The sequence below is a fragment of the Tubulanus polymorphus genome, chromosome 1 (assembly GCF_964204645.1).
Source record: "Tubulanus polymorphus chromosome 1, tnTubPoly1.2, whole genome shotgun sequence".
NCBI classification, from domain to species: domain Eukaryota; kingdom Metazoa; phylum Nemertea; class Palaeonemertea; order Tubulaniformes; family Tubulanidae; genus Tubulanus; species Tubulanus polymorphus.
Window position 1 is genome coordinate 22,605,305 of NC_134025.1, and position 22,388 is coordinate 22,627,692.

Genomic DNA, 22,388 nt, shown 5'->3' on the forward strand with positions numbered 1-22,388 from the left:
GATGGCCCCTTTCTAAACTCGACTAAATCGATATTTAGTGTGGAGCCGTAGAGCGCCGCTGCTGTTGAACATTCGTGTGCGCGATCTCTCATAGTTCCGTGAATTTTCAACTGGTTTTAACGTCGAATATTTCCTAAACATGCCCGCGTTCCCATCTGGAATATCCGCGGATCGGTTCTGATTGTCGCCTAGAGGAATACCGTCCGGTAGACGTTCGTGGTCAGTGTAGATTATTGTTAGAAAAGTTAGCGTTAAAAGTTGCCTATCCCAACAACAAGTCTCTCTATAGGCCTATCTATAAGGTCTATATCTATCTACGCTACATTCATACAAGTATGGTTTCTGAGAAGTAAATCGCTGGCCGCCGCCGTCTCTCTGTCGTAAATGTGATAAGTTATCAATCATGTTCTATGTAAGTAAACTACATGGTGGATTTACCTGATTATTCAAACATTTCCGAGAAGATCATGACGAAAGAATCATCAATTTGTTAAACTTCGCGATCCGACCGACCCGGCTAAGCTCGCTGTCGTTATTTTATCGTTGAAAGGATTTATCATTATTACGTTTTCGAATATCTTGTTATAAGTAACGCGATCGGGTCGAACAGAAAATATGCTGTTTCAAGGAGATTATTTAGACGGTTCGTGGGATCTGACAATTCTGGTCACCGATGTACCGATTCCCGAGCGTCAAGTCGAGAAAACCCTACGCGTGAAAGGTGATCTTCACATTGGGGGCGTGATGTTCAGGCTCGTCGAGGCACTCGGTAGGTTAACTCCCCTCCAGAAATAATTAAATACCTAGGCCTAACTCTAATCTGATGAAACATTAACTCATTTAGGCTATTTCAGAGAATGCGAAAATGTGTATGGCTGTTCTTGTGTACTTTTCATGTTCTGAATGTTTTGGTTGGAGTGTGTTGCATGAAATATCTTATTTTATCTATTCGTCACGGGCCAGTAACTTCTTCGGCAAAAGCTTTCCGTATGTTTGCTGCAACTTGATGGTACTGATAAATATTACCATTACGCAGCTACCTGTGGAATTACCATTACGCAGCTACCTGTGGAATATATACGCAGTATAAGCTGTTCTACGTGGGTGCTGTTATGTAGCTACGTATCATGGAACTGCGAGGATGAGCTATTTTTGGCACCTCTTCGTGAATCATTAGGTCTCTCTCTCTCTGAAAGTCGGCCTAAACAGTTTATGTTCGAAACTGCAGAGAACTCATCCCCTATAGCTTCTTAGAACTTTCTTATCTTGAGTTGGATCAAAAATTCTATGCATCAGGCCAACATTTCATAAAGACTAGTCTTTATGAACTTTTGATCAGGCCCATCCCAGGGGGATGTGTTGGGTGTGGACGACCTCAAATGTTTCAGCGACTTTGTTAGGCCTATATGAAATATTCACTAACTTTGGCAGGAAAAATATCCAAAACACTTCAAATCCCTTTCAGTTCTGCCTTATCTAAATTCGCACCCACCCAAAATAAGAACTGCCTACATGGGCCTGTACATAAGATAGGCTAATACTTCAGCATCGCATGTAAAGAGACTAGCCCGATACAATCTCATAAATGCATGGAGTCGGCCACATGATCTTAATTTCGAAATTGTTTGTCTTAGAAGTTTTGATTACCTCGGGGATCTCGAAACATTGAAGATCAATTGCCGGAGATCAATGGAGGCGGGTTTCGATGTTAAATAGACATATAAAGATTTGATGTTTCACTCTCAATATCGATATATTTCTGTTGTAAATGGTTGTGGTTTAAAAATGTATAATTTCTTCTTTGATTCCGCTAGCTAAGCATTATGAATGTAACGGACATTCCGGTAAGATCAATGTTGTCGTCTCGTATTGTAAAACAACCTACGTCTTCTTTGTAGACGAAAAACAATTTTTTCGTAAACCCCTTCGGTTATTCATTGTAATCGTTTACTATGGGCCCTAGAATAGCGCGCACTCGACATTGCTTTACACGGGGAAAACGGTTCTTAGACCTTGTTCTTTGTGCCTGCATGATTTATTTATTGTCGATAATATTTTCGTCTCTTTTGTTCGTGTTTTATATCTATTGCGGTATTTGATATTAAGCCTAAAGCAAAAATGATGGAAAAAATTTGGACTGTTGAAATCAGTTCCGATTATGAGTAATATATCCAAGTTTGATATATAGACTGGCATATTTTTTCATACAGCCTAGATGTAGACGTGTGGTTAGTGAAATGTTTCAATGAATACCTGTTGGTTTGATTGGGACTTGTTTTGATATGTACTGTTCTCGCTAAAGGGCCAAATTTTCATTATCTACAATGGAGGTTTCGGATAGGTGTATGATTGTATCCAGCTTCAACCATGTAACCTGAATCTTGCAGTTAATATGAAAAATAATCTGTAGGTGAATTGACGCCTCGAGCTAGGGTCACACGGCACGCGATCGCGACTGAATTTATACGCCCGATACTGAATGGGCACGCGCACCAATCAATAGCCATTTTAACGAATCACATGGTATCCATAATGCATCTTACCGGTTTATGAAATTCGATTGCTCGACATTCAGGTGTAAATGTCACGGGCGATTCATTGGGCAATTCAGTTGCCCGTAAAGAATTATCGCCTTTTGGATGATTTGTCAAGTCTACATAATTGGGCAAAGAAATGCTTGTGTGCCTGTGGTCATCACCAGAGGGGTGAAGGGTGCAGACGACCTCTCTTCTTTCAAATTTTGTTAATTTGTTTTACGCATTCTGAAAATTTCATAAATATTTTGCCTTCCAGAAAACACCCCTCTCAAGCTTCGAATTTCAAAAATTAAGACCAGTTGAGGACGATTTAACAATTTCAAAAATTCCGAGATGATTGTTTGCCTTCGACAGTCAGCTGATGTGGTGCTAAGTACCAGGGTATGAGGCATAGTTACGCTTGTATTAATTCTGACCCCCTTTAAAAATCCCAGTGACTCCTAGGTGCCCCTAGCCTAAGTTGAAATAATCTTAAGCTGAATAAAAGGGATTCATTATCCCTGGAATTAGAAATAGGAGATGGGAGAAATTAGAAATATCGCGTATATACGACGTGTTGAAATATTGAATTGAAGTTGACAAATCTGAAGTGTCTTGCTTCATCCATTGAACGAGTAAAAACACTCCGTAGTCTCCCAGGTTCTGAGACGAGATGCGTAGAGCGTAAAAACCTGGAATTCAAAAGTTTCGTCGATAACTCAAGATGAGAGTTTCTGTTGAAGTATGGATTAAAGTCGATATGTTACGATTCATCCACGATTGTGATAGAAGATAGTTGAAGAATTTTATCATCTTCAGATTCTCAAGTGAAGTGAAGTGCAGTGCAGCGTAGTGTATAGTACTGTATGTTATATAGTTTGGCAGTTCAGGAATTCCAGACAGCCATCATCATCAGCATCTGCTTGAAACTCTTATTCAAATTGAGAAAGAGTAGGTTTTCAGGTCACCGCGGTAATTCTTTCTGTGATGGAACACTAACAGATGTTGTGTCGATCGATCAGGGAAAAAACCACCGTTTCGAAAATAGGGGAAGATCTATATAAGAAGTTGGGTCAAACGTTTTGTTTTAGATAATCTATGTGAGTTTGATTTTAGCTGGTATTTCTGTATGCTTTACATTATTCTGGGTCTCTACGCGAAATAAGAGTAAAGAAAGCAATTTCCAGAAAAGGTCATTTCGAAGAGCTTTCCTGGAAAGGGATGTGCTGAACCTATCAAGTGTCTGTTATAGATGGTCGAGTCTAGTTTACCGGGGATCGTTGTCAATTTGTCACCAGTGGGTTTTAGATCAAACGAATCATTGTTCCATCTTAATAGTGTCCTGTCATATCAAACGAATCCTTTTTTTGTTATAAGTAGCTTTATTAACAGAAGAACAATTTTACAATATATAAGTATGCTTAAGAGTATTTCGAAAAGACATTGCTAGCGATACAGTAGATAAACAGTTAAATTTGCTGCCAAAACATAATTTACAAAATGTTGCTGAAGAATAGTACGAGATAGAATATAACAATTAACTATGAAAATGCACTAATGATAATTAATAAGTTATAAGGCAATAAGTAGAAAAAAGGATAACAGGGCTTGAGGTGACTTAAGGATGAATGGAAATTAGTTTCAAAAAGGATTTCATAATGGTAAATGTTGATTGTTTGCTACAAATTTTGAAGTATTGTGTATTATTCATGTATTTGTATTGTTAGTTTCTCCAAAAAGTGAAAATTGGCGCTTCAAACGAATCAATCCTGTTGGCCTGATGTCTAAATCTTAACGTTCGAGGAAAACTGAAAAGTTCAAAACTTTTCAAATCTTAGCTTCGTCGCGACCGCCATCGATCTTGCGCGCCGGGGACCGCTGCCGGCTCGAGACGTAATTGACGGCTTGTTTTATCGAAGTATTTTATCGTTAATCCCGCGGCGATTAATCCACCGGCTATAGAGAAGCCGAATGAAGAAGCACTTAATTTCATCGATTCCGCGTACAAGGCAGATTAGACGAGTAATCGGGTTGATTGCACTATAACATCGCGCCGTGCGCGGATCGATGAAGACTTCCTTCACCCTAGAAATCATCGTCGGCTTGTTGCGCCGATGCGGTTTCGATTGTTGCCCGCACTTCGGTGAGAATGATCAATTGACCGGAAGAGGAAACTTCTTGATCTTACTAACATGCAGACCGGTTCACAGCTTTTGTTTTGCGAGTACTGTGACAATAGCAGCGATCACACAGCGACGCTTTGGCATAGATCAGGCCAGAGTCAAATTTGGTCCATGCCTAATAAGAAAGCACGTTCACACGTAAACCACTCACTCTACTAAACAATGTTTAAACAAAGTGAAGTGAGTCACTTCTGGTTTGACTCGTACTGAAATTTAGCTCGGGCCTGGTCCAACGTTTTTGGTCGTGCAAAATTTACAGTACTAGCCCTTTTAGCGCTGGGTGTGTACCGTTTTTCCTGGCCGTTATCAAATTCTAGAACTACTTTAAGCATGTCCTGCACTGTAACCAAGTTAGTTAGGTCTAAGTTTAAGTCTGTACGATCTGTTTGAAATCTTGTCATGAAAGTGTGCAGCTTTTTTTCTGGTTTCAAAATGAAGCCGAATCCTGTTTATGCCGAAATCCGAATCTGTTTTTCTTGAATCCATGCTGATGTACATATCACATCCTCATCTTCGGATTGTTGAACTTTTCGGAGTCAGTGAGTGCATATTACTTGTATATATGCAAACAGCTCACATGGCAATACCGGTCTGCGGTGTATTATCTATATACATACTGATTAGATATGAGCTTTGTGTTTTGGCTGAGCTATGTTCACGATTAAATGATTTTGATTTTGATAACTAAATCAATTTCCGTGCTCTCATATAATAGTTGTGTAAACACTAGTTTTACTGAATGAGTTAGCCGGAGACCAGGCAGCTTGAGTCACGCACACGCGCGCTCGCACACTGCGGGCAGGAGCGGAGAATTCCTCACAATCCGTGTCTGTTTTTCCACCTATAAATATTTACGTTCGTGTTTCTGGTTGTGTTCTTTGCGCGTCGGTATATAAAATCTCGGACGATCTGTTACGCATATGGCGCGGTGGCGGCGTAGTAGCGTAAACCAGTGGAATTTAGATATCTCCGAGATGAGGAATGGCTGAATTATTGGTAGCAATCATCGGTTTTCAATGAGGAAACTCCCTTAGATGTAAATAGCGTGCGGCGTGTAAGATTGCATACCATCGGCTCCTGGTGTTATACGTGCTTAGCTGCCTTCACGATTGGACACAGTGTTTTCCACAACAGGTTTTAGAGGGGCGGCCACCCCTTTCATTTTTACATGTACCCCTCTGAAAATCAGCCACCCCTTATGAAATATATGCTACTCCTACCAGAGTGGATGTCACCAAAATATGGCTTGAATTTTCTGTAGTTTTTGGGATCAAAGGCTTAGCTTTTGCCGAAATCCGAAAAAAAGGACTTTTAAAAAGGACTTTTTTGTATCCCTCAACTTACTGAGGACCTGTCGGGGATAGGCCTATTATATGATCTTGAAACAGGGATTATCCCTGTTATTTATTTGATTGGTATGTAGATTTGGTTTGATTTGGTATCCCTTACAAACCCACCACACAGCGAAACAGGTTCGATTTTGAAATCACTAATCAAAGTATTAAGATAGTTGTGTGATAGGCAGTCAAAATTACAGGAATTTTTTGTTTAAATCGTAGTACGTAATCGAAAATATCGGTTCCAGCTCGTGGAAACAATCGTCCAACCAGCCTGAACCGGCAAGCGGTTGAAGAGGTTCGACGTCTCCTTATAAAGAAAGAGAACCCTTGACCAAGAAACGCCGACGAATTGAACCATGGATTGATGGTGACTCGTGCGAAAGCGTCAAATGCACTCTTATCAGCTCGAAAGTTCCTTCCATAAACTCTTATTAGTCACCCAAACCGGACAGCGGCAACCCCTTAAACGTTTTAGATTTGTCAAAATAATGCAAATAAATTATTCTGCTATTCGCACTTTTTGCTGCGATTATCAAAGATCTCGAGGCCTGTCCGATCTAGATATATTGAGCCCGAGTGCGACGACCGTGGATTAGTCAGAGCTCGCGCGCGCGTTTTATCAGCGATGAAATGCGCTTAATCTCTCTCCACTAGTTGCTGGTGACATGATTTTGTTGCTGATTCATCATCACAAGGGTCGGACATTGAAACGGAGATCGGCTTTAGATTATACGGCGGTGATTCAGTCGGGTTCATCGGCGGGTTCAGTCAAGTGGAGCGAGAACTTCGCGTCTGGAAATGGCGTTGGAAATTGCACGGTTTTCAGAATGCGCTTTTTCAGTTTACCGATATCAGGAAGCCATTGAAAACGAGCTTCCATAGATGAACCTCCTAGAAATCAGTTTTTCGATGTTACCTTTGTCATAAAAAGCCACTTATCGAATAAATTCGCCGCAATAAACTTCCTCCTACAGGCAGCACTTTAACGGCACTCGGGGGGCGCATTTGTAAATGGGTCAAAATCGTTCGTTAAGCTATTCAATATTTTGAGTAGCGTTGCGAATGTGGAAATATGAATATATATATATATATATATATATATATATATATATATATATATATATATATATATATATATATATATATATATATATATATATATATATATATATATATATATATAATAAAGCTTCCTTCATAGCATTTCTATAAATAAGTCAACCGTGTTTAATTAAATAAATAGATTTCATTTCAATGAGCTGGTGCTCTCGTTCAGTTTAAGGGCATGTAAATTTTGATTTTGAGCGTGTTCGTTCGTATTGTAGATACTTGTCGAGGTCTATCGCAATACACCTGTTAAACTCTTGAATTCAGTTCCACACAGCTATGTTACTGCGGATCTCGCGGCGGCAGATCTAAGATTTCTTCAAAGAAGAAGGGCAACCATTATGCTTCATAGCTGGCCCAGTAAACTTTGCATATCTAAACTTATTTCAGACTTTTCGGGGCATCTGAGGAATGGAAAGTGTGAGACTATAGATGTATTCATCGAAGCATGTTTTTAAAAATGGGGCCAGGAAAAAAGGCACATGGAAAGTTTTAAGGGGTGGTGCGCACCCCCTGAACCCCTCTGGATCCGCCCCTGACTTAGTCATAGGGAATCATTTTAGATGGAACCATGAACTAATGATTTGTTACTGAAGTTTCAATGAAAACTCTTCAAGTTAGAGCCAAATAGAGGCCTGTACACTTTCGTGATTAAGCCGGATCATCCCTTCATTCAGGCTTGTGATCCAACACAATTGGGAGAGTGTGAACTTGATCTTAGCGTTTAAAAATTATCGGACTGGTTGATAAAGCAAAGAACTGCGAAAGTGTGGTGGGCTTTAAAATCAATAGATTATCATCAGATTCAGTGTATCCAATGTATCCTGGTATAACTGTCGTCGTGTTAGTGTAACCTCCACCGATCGAAATATCGGTCCAAATAATCGTCGATATTCAACAGGCCGATCAATCATATACGTAAATCGTGATAGTGTTCGGTTTGGTGAGTAATCAGATCAATGCATCACCAGTTCAGTAAAAATCTAATTACACACGAGATACTCGTTTCACCGGGGCAATACGTCAAGTATTCTATACCCGGGCGTATACAGGGAATCTCGAGACGTTAATGAAATTATGTCGAAGGGTACTAGCATCTCGTGTTGGTGTATGAAGCTTTTAACGTTACCTAACATAAGGTGGTCAAAGTGTGCCGGAACATGGTCGTAGTGCAAGTAGATGTCTTATTGCATTTATTGGTTGTGAATCATTATTGACTGTATAGCCGCGATCTCACATGAGCATTTTTGGCCCGTGCCAAATTTGGCCTGGAACGACTATTCACGCGGGTGCCAAATGGGCCCGAGCCTGTTTGGCCTGACCAAAAATGTCAAACCAGGCCCATGCCAAATTTTAGCACCAGATGTTTGAATTTCAACTGGCACCGTAAATGATCCACTTCGCTTTGTTTGTGCATTGTTTAGTATCGAGTGAATGGTTTGCGTGTGAACGCGCTCTCTAATAAGCATGGGCCAAATTTGGCCTGAGCCTGATCCGTGCCAATTTAGCCCGGGCTAAATCGTATCCGTGTGATCGCGGCTTATATCTGTATGGTGCTCCAATGCAGGGTCAGAATCTGATAACATTGTGAGACTCTGCTATTTCCTTAACTTGCAAGGTCTTTCAAGGGTTTGAAGCTGATGGCATAAGCCTAACTCAGGTTTCACTAAGATCCGATCTGATCCAATCGTCTTCTGTCTTATGAACACTGATGTTACATCATGAGGTCGAGTCGCCGATTCCACCAAGACTTGTTCTTCAGATCTTAGCTACACTCAAGTCGCCTGAGATCGACGATGATTTTGCACCGAACGCTTTAAGTCATGTGATATGTACATCGCTCGCTACGACCTTACGATCGTTCGTAAGTACGCTCGGGTCACATAAGATCTGATCCAAATGTCATAAGACATAGAACATGTCCGATCGGCTTACACGACTGATTTGCGATCAGTTTTAACGATCTTAAGTGCACTCACGTTGCAAAAATTCCCCGACTGAAAAATCGGCGACTGGTTTCCGACGATCGGGTCAGATCTTATGCAATCTGAGTTAGGCTTTATGTGACTGCGACATTGCTCTCACGCTCCACAGATAGCGTTGTTCTACTCTTTGCAGTGCAACGATTTCAAAACTGGTAATATTGTGAAACTTTGTAACAATCTTCCCCAGCTGCCGGTATTCTTACCTGGCTCAGCCATGTGACTTGTAGACAAGTGATCAGTGACGGTTACTAAAAGGAGAATGAATCTGAACCTCCATTACGAGAAGTGGCTGTGTCGCAGTGTCAGCCTCGACAGTAGACTGGCTGAGTGATTGATCGACTAGTTCCCAGACAGATCAACTATAACTGTCTGACTGAAAAATCAGCCGGAACAGCTCTCTCTAATAGCCTTATCATCTCGAAAACTGAAGAAATACTAAGAAACTGGTGAAAATATAGATAACCATTTTTCGACTAGATCACTATTTATTCGTAGACCTTTCTAGGATTCTATCAGCTGCAATGCAACTGGATTCAGTTCCACAGATGAGTTAGAGTTAACTCTGAGTTAACATTAGTTCATTTTCGACGAGTTAACTCTGAGTCGAGTCTAACACAGAACTGCGGAATTGGGTCCTGTTATAAATCACGTCTAGCATATTAACATAGATGTTCTAGTATTTTAAATTTACAACCGATGTCTCGTGCCGCAGCATGCGGTAAGAGCTACTTCAAATATGTCATATTACTCGGTCCCTGTCTACGATGAGATGACGACAATGTCGACGTCGTCGTCGTTTTCGTTTGCAATATTTTCTAGACCGACATATTAGTGTACAGTTCGCAAACTAGATTGATTAGCGGCATCTTGCTGATTAGAAAATAATACAAGGGGATGATTCATCTTGCAAATAATCGTAGGCACTATATACCACCGCTGTGGCCGCGGTGCCATCGATGTGGCAAGCTGACTGACATTAAATGATCTAAAATACATATGATTAAGTCTGATGTATTACTAGATATAGCCGGATCGTTCGGAATGTAACTCGACGGCCTCCTGTGACATCTATTTGTTTAGTTGTCATTCTGCTCAATTAACGCGTATAAAAACTAGCATTTTATGGAAGTTTTTTCCCCGCGTATGTCCGAGCGAAATATGGGGTTAATTCCAACGATTATCGGCACAAACTCTGATTCCCGGTGTCGTGGAAAATATCTTGTTGATTACCATTGAAGAAACGCTATTCGGTGTTGTGACGATGAATAGAGAATCCCGCGCTGATATGACGAAAGATGAAGTCCAAAGAGTTTCCTTAAAGCTAGAAATTAATTGATTTGACGTTTTGACCGGTGTCACGGTATCATATATATCTCTGCAAGTTTCCTTCCCCCATTTCTCAAAGACTCTTTTCCAAACCGAAGTTTTACATAGCCTACAATTTAGGATATTACAATATAGATCATCCGAAAGAACCTAACCTAACTTGCGGCACAAATATATTTGAACAGTGTTGTTACATGTCAACTATTCAATACTGTATCTAGGATAGTACACGATTATGCAATCTCATTATACCAGGGAAAAAACAACAGCAGCCTGTTCGCACAGTAAATAACTTGCACCTATTTACGTCACGTCGATGCATTTCTGTTAACCTTCTTCTATACGCTTGTAATTGTTTAGGTATCAATGGCTATGTGGTGGTTCTTGAAAACCAGCATATATAAGCTGCGATCAGATGATCTGGCCCCGGCCAAATTGGCATGGATCAGGCCCACGATCAAGTCAAATTTGGCCTGTGCCAAATGAAAGAGCACGTTCACGTTTAAACCACCTTTAAACCACTCGATACTGAATAATGCTTAAACGAGTGAAACACTCCCGGAACCAGTTGCAATAAGTTGACCCGCGCTAGAATTTGGCTCGGGCCTGGTGCGACGTTTTTGGTTTTTGACACCCGCGTGAACAGTTGTTCCGCGTCGAACTTGGCACGGGCCAAAAAGGCTCGCGCAATCGCGGCTTTAGTCACGGCGCTTCCTGGAGATATTTTCTTGCATACTAGTGATGCATCTTATTTAACTGTGTGATGCTTTTCATTTGCTATGTTCCTCATCCTCGTGTCGAGGTTCATTTCTCCTTCCAGCTGATCATCCATCTTCAGACAGTAAATGTATATATATATATATATATATGTAAATATCCATCCGATATGAATGTATATTGATTGTGCGAACGTTAAAATCCCCCGATGCGGCTGCGGTGTGTAAACAAGTCAGACAAGTCGCGTTCAGAGCGTCGCACTTCGTGTCTGACCAGTGACAGCGCCGGTTCGTCGACGAAGACACAATACTTCAAATGAATACCCTAGGCCGTAATAGAAATGATTTGGTATATATGCTAGAGATCGAGACGTAGAAATAAGCGTCTTTTCATGTATTGTTGAGAATATCCGCTTTATCTGTTTTTATGTTCGTATCAATTATATTGCGGGCACAAGACTGGCCCCAGTTATTGAGCTGGAAAGCCCAGTTTCGCCGTTGGAGTGCTTTCATCGAAATGAAAGAGAGGCAAGTGGCTGATTGGTTTAAGCCGCCGGTCACTGGTCTCGTCAATCCAGGGTTTATGGGTTCAAACCCTTGTGACGACAGAGTTTCTTGGTCGAAGGTTCTTCTCTGGTCTCTCCCCCATCGGGAAAAAGAAACATCGAACCCGCTTATAATGCCCACTGCGTGGCGCTTAGCGGGAAAAATCGAAATGAAAATACGATCCTGAATTATGAATCTGTTCCACATTATGAGAGGTTTCTTAAAATAGGCTGAATGTAGACTTTTATCCCCGATGTAGGACATACAACATCGGTAGAAAGTTAAGAGACGAAAAAATGCGCTTGGCTGATTTATGAAATGTCACAGATACAGATGGATCTAGCGGTTGCCGATATATTAAGGCCACAATTACACGGATACTGGTATTTTTCGCTTCATGACAAGCGCGTTGCAATAAATGTAAATTGGTCCGTTGTTAGTGACTGTGTCAATATGAGAAGTAATTGATATAGCGATGGATGGTGTCGAGTTTGGCCTACAATAAATATGTACGCGTCGGGGCGAAGAGCATCTGAAGGGTTTCAATTGTAACTCGGGGGTGTGTAAGGGATTTCAGTGCTAGGCTATGATATGGTGATGGGTTGAGTGAAACAACAGAAATGAAAGACAGGATGAAAGAGAATTTGTTTTATAGATTTCAGTCAGGAGAAGAGTAACGGTACCTGACCCTGACCCCATCCTAATGCCTGAACCCAACACTCCCCGAGCCATCAAACCCCCGAAAATATTGGTTATGGTAGACCTAGCTAAAAAAGAAGGTCACGTTCAGAAAATTCAGGAAAATGCTAAAAAAAGATATTCAATTTGATTGAAGTTGAAATTTGTTGTCTCGATATTTAAGTCAAAATGACTTCAGTCCGTGAATGTGCATTATGTCAAAAAACCGTCAGTCCTTTATGTTAATAGTAATGTTAATAGTAAATGTTAATAGTAACTGTATCTACTAACTGGTCCTTTTTATAATATGTAAATTCTCCCTTATCAATTATTTTGGTGAACTGATGATATATTCATAAATGCGCTTGTATGTCGTTTACAGAAATAGCGATGGACTGGTCGGACCACGCCCTTTGGTGGCCGGACAAGAACATGTGGTTGAAACATACTCGGTCGACGTTGGATCAGTGCGGCGTTCAGGCCGATGCGAAGCTGCAGTTTACACCTATGCATAAAATCGTCAGCGTTCAACTGCCCGACTTACAAGTACGCGAAATGAGAGTGGACTTTTCGGTGGATGTTTTTAAATCGATCATTCAAGTTAGCAAAGAATTAGGTAAGAATACTTTAGCATTCAATATTTTTGCTGCTTACTCCCATAAAAGAGATGTTTTCTTTTGTATGGAACGCCTTCGGACCACTAGATTGACCATCGCCACGTATAGATGAAACTGGGGTGTACTCTTTTATGACCTCTGAAGTCTCCAGCCAAAATCTCCAGTTTGTCTCCACCCAAAATCCGAATCACACCACCTCGACGGAAAGGAGGTTTTGGACTCTTATGTGACAGGCCCATGATGCTTTGGGTGCACCTCCCCACAAGATCCCAAGTTCCACTTTTTGGTCTTAAGAAAATTTTCAATGATTTTGTAATATGAAATATTCTCTAACATTGGCTGGAAATGCATCTTAAACGCTTAAAATATTCAAAATTTTCTTGGAGGACCCCAAACCCCTCGCAGGGGACTTCACACCGACAGCGCTCGCGATCACCAGCTACACCATCAAATAAGTTCCAGCTCATCTAAATTTGCACCCACGCAAAAGAGAGTCTGCATACGGGCCTGCGTGACCAATGATAGACTACGATTGAAGGCAAACTGATTTTCCGTTCTGTTACTGTCCATTTTCCGGAAGGGGCGGTAGAAACCTGCTGCTTTTCCTAAAAACCGGGTTAACACCTATATGACTAACGGCCACCGTTTCGTACAAATTTATGCCGAATAACGGATATATTCATCGCAATAAATATCCTTTCATTTCTACATAGTGGGTGAGAATGAGCAACTATAGCTCTCATCGGAACGTAAGCGTGAACATGCCCACATTGAATCATCGTGGTTACGTGTGGTTGTTTACGAATATTCAAATGTCCGGCGCTCACTGTATCCACACAATAGTTTATTCTATTATGTTTACGGATACAGGATATTATCAATAAATAGTAATCTAGTTGCGGCTCATGAACGTAGAATCATGAACGTTAAATTACACAATAATGTTAATGTTAAATTCATGAGTACCACCCGTTAGTGTAACGCATATTTCATTCATAAACCATATTCCGGTTGTTGGAATGCACGCCCCGGCCAACTACGGATTCAGGAATTCATGCGGCTAGTAAAACGTAGATGTTTGCGGTGATAGTAGTAGTAAACAGAATCACACTTTAATCAGATTCGTTTCATCCTAGCATTCCTCCGCTTTTCTCGATACTACTATAGCGCGATATCTATGATAAAGCATGTCGACTGAATAGTGCCCCTTCCAGACATAATTTGTTTGCTATATATTCATGAATTTTGGCTGGCAGGATGAAGTTGAATCACAACATTGGCAAATTGCTGCCCATCGTATCGAATATAAACTCAGGGCGGCCCGTTCCAAACAATCTGTTTTAAAAATTCAGTCAGCAGTTCAGTTTCTTCATTTGTTCATTAATCTATCATTTGACCATCCTCCCTGGGCAGGGATTCAAACCTGATGGCATTACTAGACTCGGCCACGGCGCCAAACCCTGCCACACTAGACGGGGTGTGCAGGTTTGCCGAACGAAAAAATCAGCAGCACCAATGTGATTGCATGTTGTATGATTGCTGAGGCAAATTTCTTGGATAGACTCTAAACTGCACACTCGGGCTGGTATGGCAGGGTTTTGTACCATGAGTTTCGATGCCATCAGATTCAAATCCCTGCCCAGGGAGGATATAGTTGGACTAAAATCCGAATTTTTGTACTCGGCTCACAATTTTCAAACCTCACCACTGCCTCCTACATCGTTATCGCATTCGATCTGATTTCAGGTATCCGACATCCGGAAGAATTGTCGTTTCATCGAAAGCTCGAAAAAGAGGATTTGAAACGCAACAATAACCTAGCGAAGGGAATCGTGCGTAAGAAAAAACGTGATCCGAGCAATCAGAACCGCACGTCGAACGGCTCGAATTTGAGTAATAACAGCGGTAATTTAAACGGCGATGGATCGGGAAGTCCGTATATATCGCGATCTCCAGCCACACCCTCCACACCACAGGTTTGTTTATGCAGCATACATATCTATTTTATATTGGGAGTTTGTATCAGAATTATTGCCTAACTCGGGTCGCACTTTTAAGATCCGATCCGATTGTCTGCAATTCGGTCTTAAGAACACTCATGTTAGACTGGTTTGTCCATCGGATCTTAGCTACACCGGGTCACCTGAGATCCATGATCATTTTTGCCCGATTGCTTATATGATGTGTACATCACCGTTCATTGGCTACGAACTTACGATCGGTCATTAGTACACCCAGGTCACATAAGATCCGATCCGATTGTTGTAAGACATAGAACATGTCTGATCAGCTAATGACTGGACTGCGATCTTAAGTACACTCGTGTCGCAAAAATTCCCGATCTGAGTTTAGCTTAAATGGTGATGATTTCTGAAGAAATTCTACCCTGGTTAAGAGCAATATGATAGCTGTATTTGTGTTAAAATAAGTTCATTTCATATATTAGGCTATAACTTAGTCAAATCTTAACTGACTATTATGAGACCTGTATTTCGTCTACTATAAGCTCAGGGACAACCCAGACATCAATCTGTTGCCGGGACCCAGCCTCTTAAGAAGTTTCTTATACAATTCTTCAAATCTTGCCCGTATAAGCTTGCTTCGCTATATCCATCGCGTCACTGTCCAACGCAGGTTTTGCTAGCATGATCGATTTTGTTCTTCATTTTAGGGAACTCTCCTACGGACGCCTGGTACGCCGGGTAGCAGCCCGTGGTCTACCTACAACGGTACAATGTCTCCGAGTTCAGTCCACAGTTTGTCATTTGTCGACGCTACGGATTACCAACTAGTCAACAGTCCTCTGACTCCTACACGGGTCGCTCTCGATGTTCTTCCACGCCCAAAGTCGTTTTCGGAAAAAGCTCGAATCAACGGAAGGTAAGTTACACGAGTGAGTGACATAAAAACGCAACCAAAATACATCCTCATACGCGGTATAGGAATTCCAAGCGTGTGCATTCATTGCCTTGGCTGTTTTTGTTGGAAGCTCATATTTTGTTGCGGAGAAGTCAATGAGATGATGCCAGTACAGTTGGAATTTGTGTTTTCTACCAATAAACCATCAGCTGGTCAGGCGAAGAATGCCTAAGCTTAATAGAATAATATTCATTCTGCCAATCGTATCTATGGCGGTTTAGTTTTAGTTTAGGTAGTAAGAGACATTATAATCGGCTGGCTCATCGTGAGTTTGGGATATTCACTGATATTTTTTTATTTCATCGTTTTCAGTTGGATGGATTCCTCGCGGTCTCTATACGAACAGGAAATTCGCGAGAATGACGTTGTTTGTTTGAGATACAAATTCTTCACATTTTATGACTTAAATCCTAAGGTAACTGAAAAAATATAGGTATCTGCTCCAGTTTCTAAGTATCCAGCCATTGTGTTAACCGATGTAACAGCTATAAGTGGACGTGAAGAAAACATTTGGGGGGGACTGGAAGTGAACAAAATTTTAGCCATTCAGTAAGCGGGGATTTTTATACAGGCTATTATAAACAGTGAAAAAATGTGTATACATATAAAGTGGCTCAGTTGATACATCACATGTCTAGCACACAGATCAGAGGTTCAAGCTCAACATGGGAATTATTATATTTTTCTCATGGAATTGATGGCGGCAGATATAAAGTTTTTATATCGTAATGTTTTATTTCAGTATGACGCCATCAGAATAAACCAGATTTATGGACAAGCGAAATGGGCGCTTATCTCAGAAGAGATCGACTGTACTGAAGAAGAAATGATTATGTTCGCTGCATTACAGGTTTGTATATACGGAACACAGTATTGTGATGTGAAACGCCTGATAGAAAAGTAGAGCACATGGATGAAAGAATGCAAAGATTTGATCTAACTGAATACTATTTTCTATAAGTCTGTATCTTGACTATGATCTGCTTCCGCCTTCTAAATAAGAAAAACATCTGGAACACAAACTGAAAAAGATTTTTAGTCCGCATGAAATATCGGGTTTTAATATCAGATCTGATCATACCTACCGCGCAGTTAAAAGAAAACCCGCGTTTCCGCGCATTCTTTCTCTATCTCTTACGTAAATATCAACCTATGCCGTGATCTTATTTTTTACTGTCACGTTGTTTTCGCAGCTTCAAGTGAGTCTACAGTCGAAAGAGCCGCAAAATGATACCCTCGACAATAATCACATGGAGGAAGACGACATTGATGCCGCTCTAACCGATCTACAAATATCGTTGGAAGGGACGAGCGTTTCGTCTCCCGGTGATATTACGCATATACCAGAATTGTCGGACTACCTCAAATTTTTTAAGTAAGTAGTATTTTTTTGCCGCCGCCGGAAATATGTCTGGGTGAATAAGCAATGAATCATACCTGACGATCATGGAGTGGTTCGACTGGTCTAGCGTTTTGCGACGAACGCAAGGCACGAGAACTAAGAAAAGTTATATTTGGATCCGCTGTGTAAGGTCTTGTAACCAGCTGTAGTACGGTGTACTTCGGAAGAGAGTAATGGTTATTCAGTTTTCGCTACGCTGAAATATTTACGCGCCGAGTAAAACATTCATCGGGAATTTTTTCACGTTTCAGGCCGAAGAAGTTTACATTAAAAAGTTTCAAGCGGTGTTGGTTTACGTTTAAAGACACGCACGTTGCTGTTTACAAAAGTAAAGAAGATGCAAACGGTACCGCGTTGATGAGAGTCAATCTCAAAGGTGAATAAAAGATCCCTATCTAATCACTATTTGACCACTGTTGTTGACATAGTATACTTTTTCTAATATCAAAGGGTTATGAAATGAGATTTTTAAAAGTACTGTACATAAGTTATATCTGGCGCTTGATTAATGAACTATTACTACAAAATGATTAATGAACTATTAACCCTTTCAGTGCATCTACACCGCAGTGCGGTGTACGAATCAGTGATGGATTTTGCTAGTACACCGCACTGTGGTGTATTGATTTAATTAGTAATTACTAATTATCTCTTCTGAAAGATGGCAGCACCTGTCAAACATAGTGAAATGTTAGTAATTAACGATATACCGCGCCAGGGTGTAGACGCACTATAGTGCTATTCCCGTTATTCAACACAATAGAGTGGAATTTTTCAGAATTTTCAAATTATCTTCAGCACTATAGGGTATTAATTAGCCAGCACTGAAAGGGTTAAATATGAAAGACCTGCTATTGCTTGCTTATGTTCATTTCTTATTGGCTGTCAGCAGACATTTCAAAACACCAATCGTTATTACATTTTCTAGTATTAAGTCACTCTATTTACCAATCGACAATAAAATATCTTAAAAATCTCTCGAAACTGTCAGAAAAATTAATCAGTTTATGATTCGTATGTGTTCAGGTACTGTGCAACACGTAAACAAGCGCGATACAGACGGTGTGCATGTAATCAATGAATCTTGTTTTTCAGGCTGTGAAGTATCACCAGATGTGAATATAACTAATCAGAAGTATGGAATCAAACTGTTCGTGCCTTCATCAGATGGAATGAATGAGGTCTGGATCAGATGCGATACAGTAAGTATTAATTCTTGTTCACTGATGGCAGCACCTCCTTCTAATCAATCCCTTTCTATTAGTAATACACTCTAGTATTGTAATATACATGTACAGTGCATGAAGGGTCTTGGCCTTGCTACCGTTAAACTGCATGAATGATTTCACTTGCTGAAGTAGTAGCAGTGGCTAGGCTAATAGGACCCTGCTTTACCTCAAGATACCAATCGCTGAAAAGTGAATTCTATTTGACCTAAATCTATATAATGATTTTCACATAAGGAAAGGACTAATGTCCCAATGCTTGATGAAAGGCAAATCCCCTGTGTAGACACTGTATTGGAAATAGTTAGTTGATCTCATTATTTGATACGTAATATTTCAAAATCATAGCATAGCAATCTTTGCACTTTCAGGAACATCAATACGCCCGATGGATGGCGGCGTGTCGTTTAGCGTCGAAAGGAAAAACGATGGCCGATAGTTCCTATGACAGCGAAGTTCAGTCTATAACCGCATTTCTCAGCATGCAACATACGCCGAAAGACCCAGTTGTTACGCCTTCTCAGATCAACTTCAACGCTGAAGACTTCATCGCTCCTCGATTCCTGCGAAAACTGAAATCGAAACAGGTACATTTGCAGCGATCATAAGAATATCTTAAACCCATTCCAATACCTGAAAGCGCTGGCATTTTTAAAAATTCCATCGAATAGCGGGCATACCGCTTTAGTGCATCTACACCATGGTGTGGTATATTGTTATATTTCACTATGTTTGACAGGTGCTGCCATATTTCAATACAGATAAAAACTAACTACTAATGATATCAATTTCACTGTGATGTGGTGTACTAGTAAACTCCATCACCGATTTATATGCTGCACTGCAAGTGTAGACACACTGAAAGGGTTAAAAAGCTGCTATTGCGTTCATTTCTTCATTTTTCGGACAGATTATTTCATTTATCTCTACTACTTATTTCATTTAGTTGGCTACGAAGATTCTTGAGGCGCACGCTAACGTCAGGCACTTGGCGCTTGTCGATGCGAAAATGAGTTTCATCAAAGCTTGTCAAGCGTTGCCCGAATACGGGATCACGTATTTCATCGTCAAGTTCCAGGGATCGAAAAAAGAGGTTCGCGCATAATGAAACCAACGCGAGAACGAATTAATTTCAGCAACTGAATATGCAATCATAGCCTATGATATATTTTGTTTTGTAGGAATTACTGGGAATCGCTTCGAATCGAATAATGCGAATGGATTTGAATAGCGGCGACGCGCTGAAAACCTGGCGTTACAGCACGATGAAATCGTGGAACGTTAACTGGGAGGCGAAACTCGTGATCGTGGACTTCGAGGAAGAAAAGGTCGCGTTTGCGTGTTTAACGGCCGACTGTAAAATCATACACGAATTCATCGGCGGTTACATATTCTGTTCGATGCGATCGACGGACAAAAATCAGGCTTTAAACGAAGAGATGTTCCACAAATTGACGGGCGGCTGGTCATAATGTTTCGTTTCGTCGGGCTTCGTCGCACTCTGTTACGATATGTGTTGTTAAAACAATGCCGCGGCAGGAATTCGAAGGATCTATCCAGCTTTCGACAAGTACTAGAATTTAGTGGTCGTGTATCCGAAAATCGCTTTTTCATTCGCACAATGTGGGACGAAAGTCTACGTACATTACGTCGTAAGTGGATTAGTTAGCAATCCCGATGTTACTGCAATGCACGCGTAGCCACTGACAGTGCAATTTGGGCTTCGAGCTGCTTCACGGATCCATCGTTTTGTACTATAGCATCTACCTGTTAATATTAAAAAGTAAATGGGGCTGAAATAAATCTTACGCAAATCACTAATTGCAAATGTTATACGTATATATTATATTGTTGAATATCTTGCCTGTGCTCTCTAATGTTTACCAACTTTCTATATATAAATCTGCTATCAAAGGTGCTTCAAAAATGGGCATTGAACATGTCTGAATTGAATATGATGAATCGAATGTAATGATATAAGGAAATGCACTGAAAGAAATTGAATCTTTGATTGACATTCTGTTTGAAGACAAGATGTTGGTTATTACCTTCAGCACCTGGTTATGACTCAGTTGTGAATTGGATCAATCAGCTATTTGACAAATTTTAATGCAAAACAACTGCGGAACTAGTGCCAGGATAAGTGTATGAACATTGTAACTGAAAGGCTGATCTCAGCGATCTGAATTTTGATGTTATGAAACAGATATTCATTGTGTATGATTACTCCTGTGATAGGAAATATACTTTTGCGTTGTTAATACAGTGATGGTTGATGATGCCAGGGACTCGTAAGAATTTCGTTGTAGAGTCCATGATGATGCAAAGGGGGTTTTCCTCCGAATATTAATGATGGGTGCAATTTGTACATAGCAATTGGTATATACCGGTATTATCTCTAATTACCATTGGTACAGTAGGCTCTGCAAGTGATGCAACAGATCTAACGTACCAGTACGTTTTTGGCAGGCAATGAGTTAAAAACGTTGGAACTGTAAATATTTTACTGAGTTGACCAGATACATTTAAGAGATACTTAGGAAACGAGCAAAGTCTTCGCGATATTTATCTTTACTGATAAGAGAGGGTGAGTTTATAAGCGCGAAGTGAAAAAGTGTCCTCTGTATTTATGCAGTATCCCTGTTCAGTTTGAAAGTTGAAAGGTGTTGTGGGTCTAATGACTGAGCTGGGCATTTACGAATTTCCTTTTAATGCAAAAATGACTGTAAATAGAATTTTATCATTGAATATGTAAAGCGTTATTTTGTATTCATTACGAGAGTTACGTGTACGTCCCGAGTTGTTACCTAAACTATATATGGAAAAAAACATTAATTACAGAAGATTTTAATGTCTATATTGTAGTATACATGATTAATTATTTAGTTGTTAAAAATGCATGACCGATTAGAGATTTGTAGTTTATTGTCGAAATTAACCCCTTTGATGAAGTGAGGTAATTTTAGCAGCCTTTTCTGTGCTGCTTGTTTGCGTGGAATATAATTTCACCCTTGCCAACGAATGATTAAAGCCAGCATATGCCAGGTTTTAATCCTGCTTTCAACAATTTTTCAGTTGGCTTATGATAAACTTGCTGTGACACATCAACACATCATGATATGCTGTTTAGTGTTTGCCTTACGTTTTTATGTTAAAATATGTTATGTACTAGAGCCTATGCAAGCACAGATTTTCTCTTCTATTTGTTCTTATTTTTCGAGAATATCCAGGGTGATTTTTAGATTGTTGGTATATTCACCGATGGTTGTAGGGCTATTTCATGCTACCATATTTCTGGATGTGGATCTGGATATGGTACGTCGACAGGAACCAATTTTGGCATATGGTCGACGGGTATTTTATTTCTTTTGAAATTATTGCTGCTTTCCAGTTGGTACTATATTCTTGTATAAAAGTGAAATAAAGGGGAATTCAAATTAAGACTACCTAGTTTGCTTGTCAATTTTTCATATAATTTCTTGCTTAGGTTGAGACTGTTGAGGATGGCATGGAACATGATGGATTAAAAGGTGAATATTTATTAAAATCACATAAGTGGTACATTAATGTACACTGCAGCAAATGTACACTAACACTGCAGCAAAAACATTCTGTACAAAATTTCCATGCAATTAAGAGATCGAATGGATAGACCAAGCATTTTGCGAATGGATCAAACAATGTGATCGTCTCTACCGCGAAATGAAGAAATCTGGCCAACCTAAGCTTAGAGTGAAATTAAGACAACCAAGAGATAAGAATTTACTAAGTCATTTCGGGACGAAAACGATGTGGCTTGATGAGAGACGATGAAATGGAAGCTTCTT

At 40.2% G+C, this 22,388-nt stretch overlaps 1 protein-coding gene across 1 annotated transcript; it reads left to right on the forward strand.

Annotated features, from left to right (window-relative positions):
* The first annotated feature begins 50 nt into the window (after positions 1–50).
* Positions 51–21,997, forward strand: LOC141902610 (fermitin family homolog 2-like). Its single transcript, XM_074790434.1, has 12 exons — positions 51–769; positions 12,780–13,013; positions 14,761–14,990; positions 15,686–15,894; positions 16,246–16,348; positions 16,676–16,783; positions 17,127–17,308; positions 17,587–17,711; positions 18,431–18,537; positions 18,933–19,148; positions 19,508–19,654; positions 19,743–21,997. Exons 1-12 carry the CDS (start codon positions 616–618, stop codon positions 20,031–20,033), a joined length of 2,106 nt encoding a protein of 701 aa, XP_074646535.1. The 5' UTR covers positions 51–615; the 3' UTR covers positions 20,034–21,997.
* Positions 21,998–22,388: the final 391 nt, after the last annotated feature.

Bases quoted from the DNA above. Each gene is read 5' to 3' on its own strand.
- LOC141902610 (XM_074790434.1), top strand. From the start codon at position 616: ATGCTGTTTCAAGGAGATTATTTAGACGGTTCGTGGGATCTGACAATT. The intron at 14,991-15,685 runs GTTTGTTTATGC...TCTTCATTTTAG, and splicing joins CCACACCCTCCACACCACAG to GGAACTCTCCTACGGACGCC. The intron at 19,655-19,742 runs GTTCGCGCATAA...TTTGTTTTGTAG, and splicing joins TCCAGGGATCGAAAAAAGAG to GAATTACTGGGAATCGCTTC.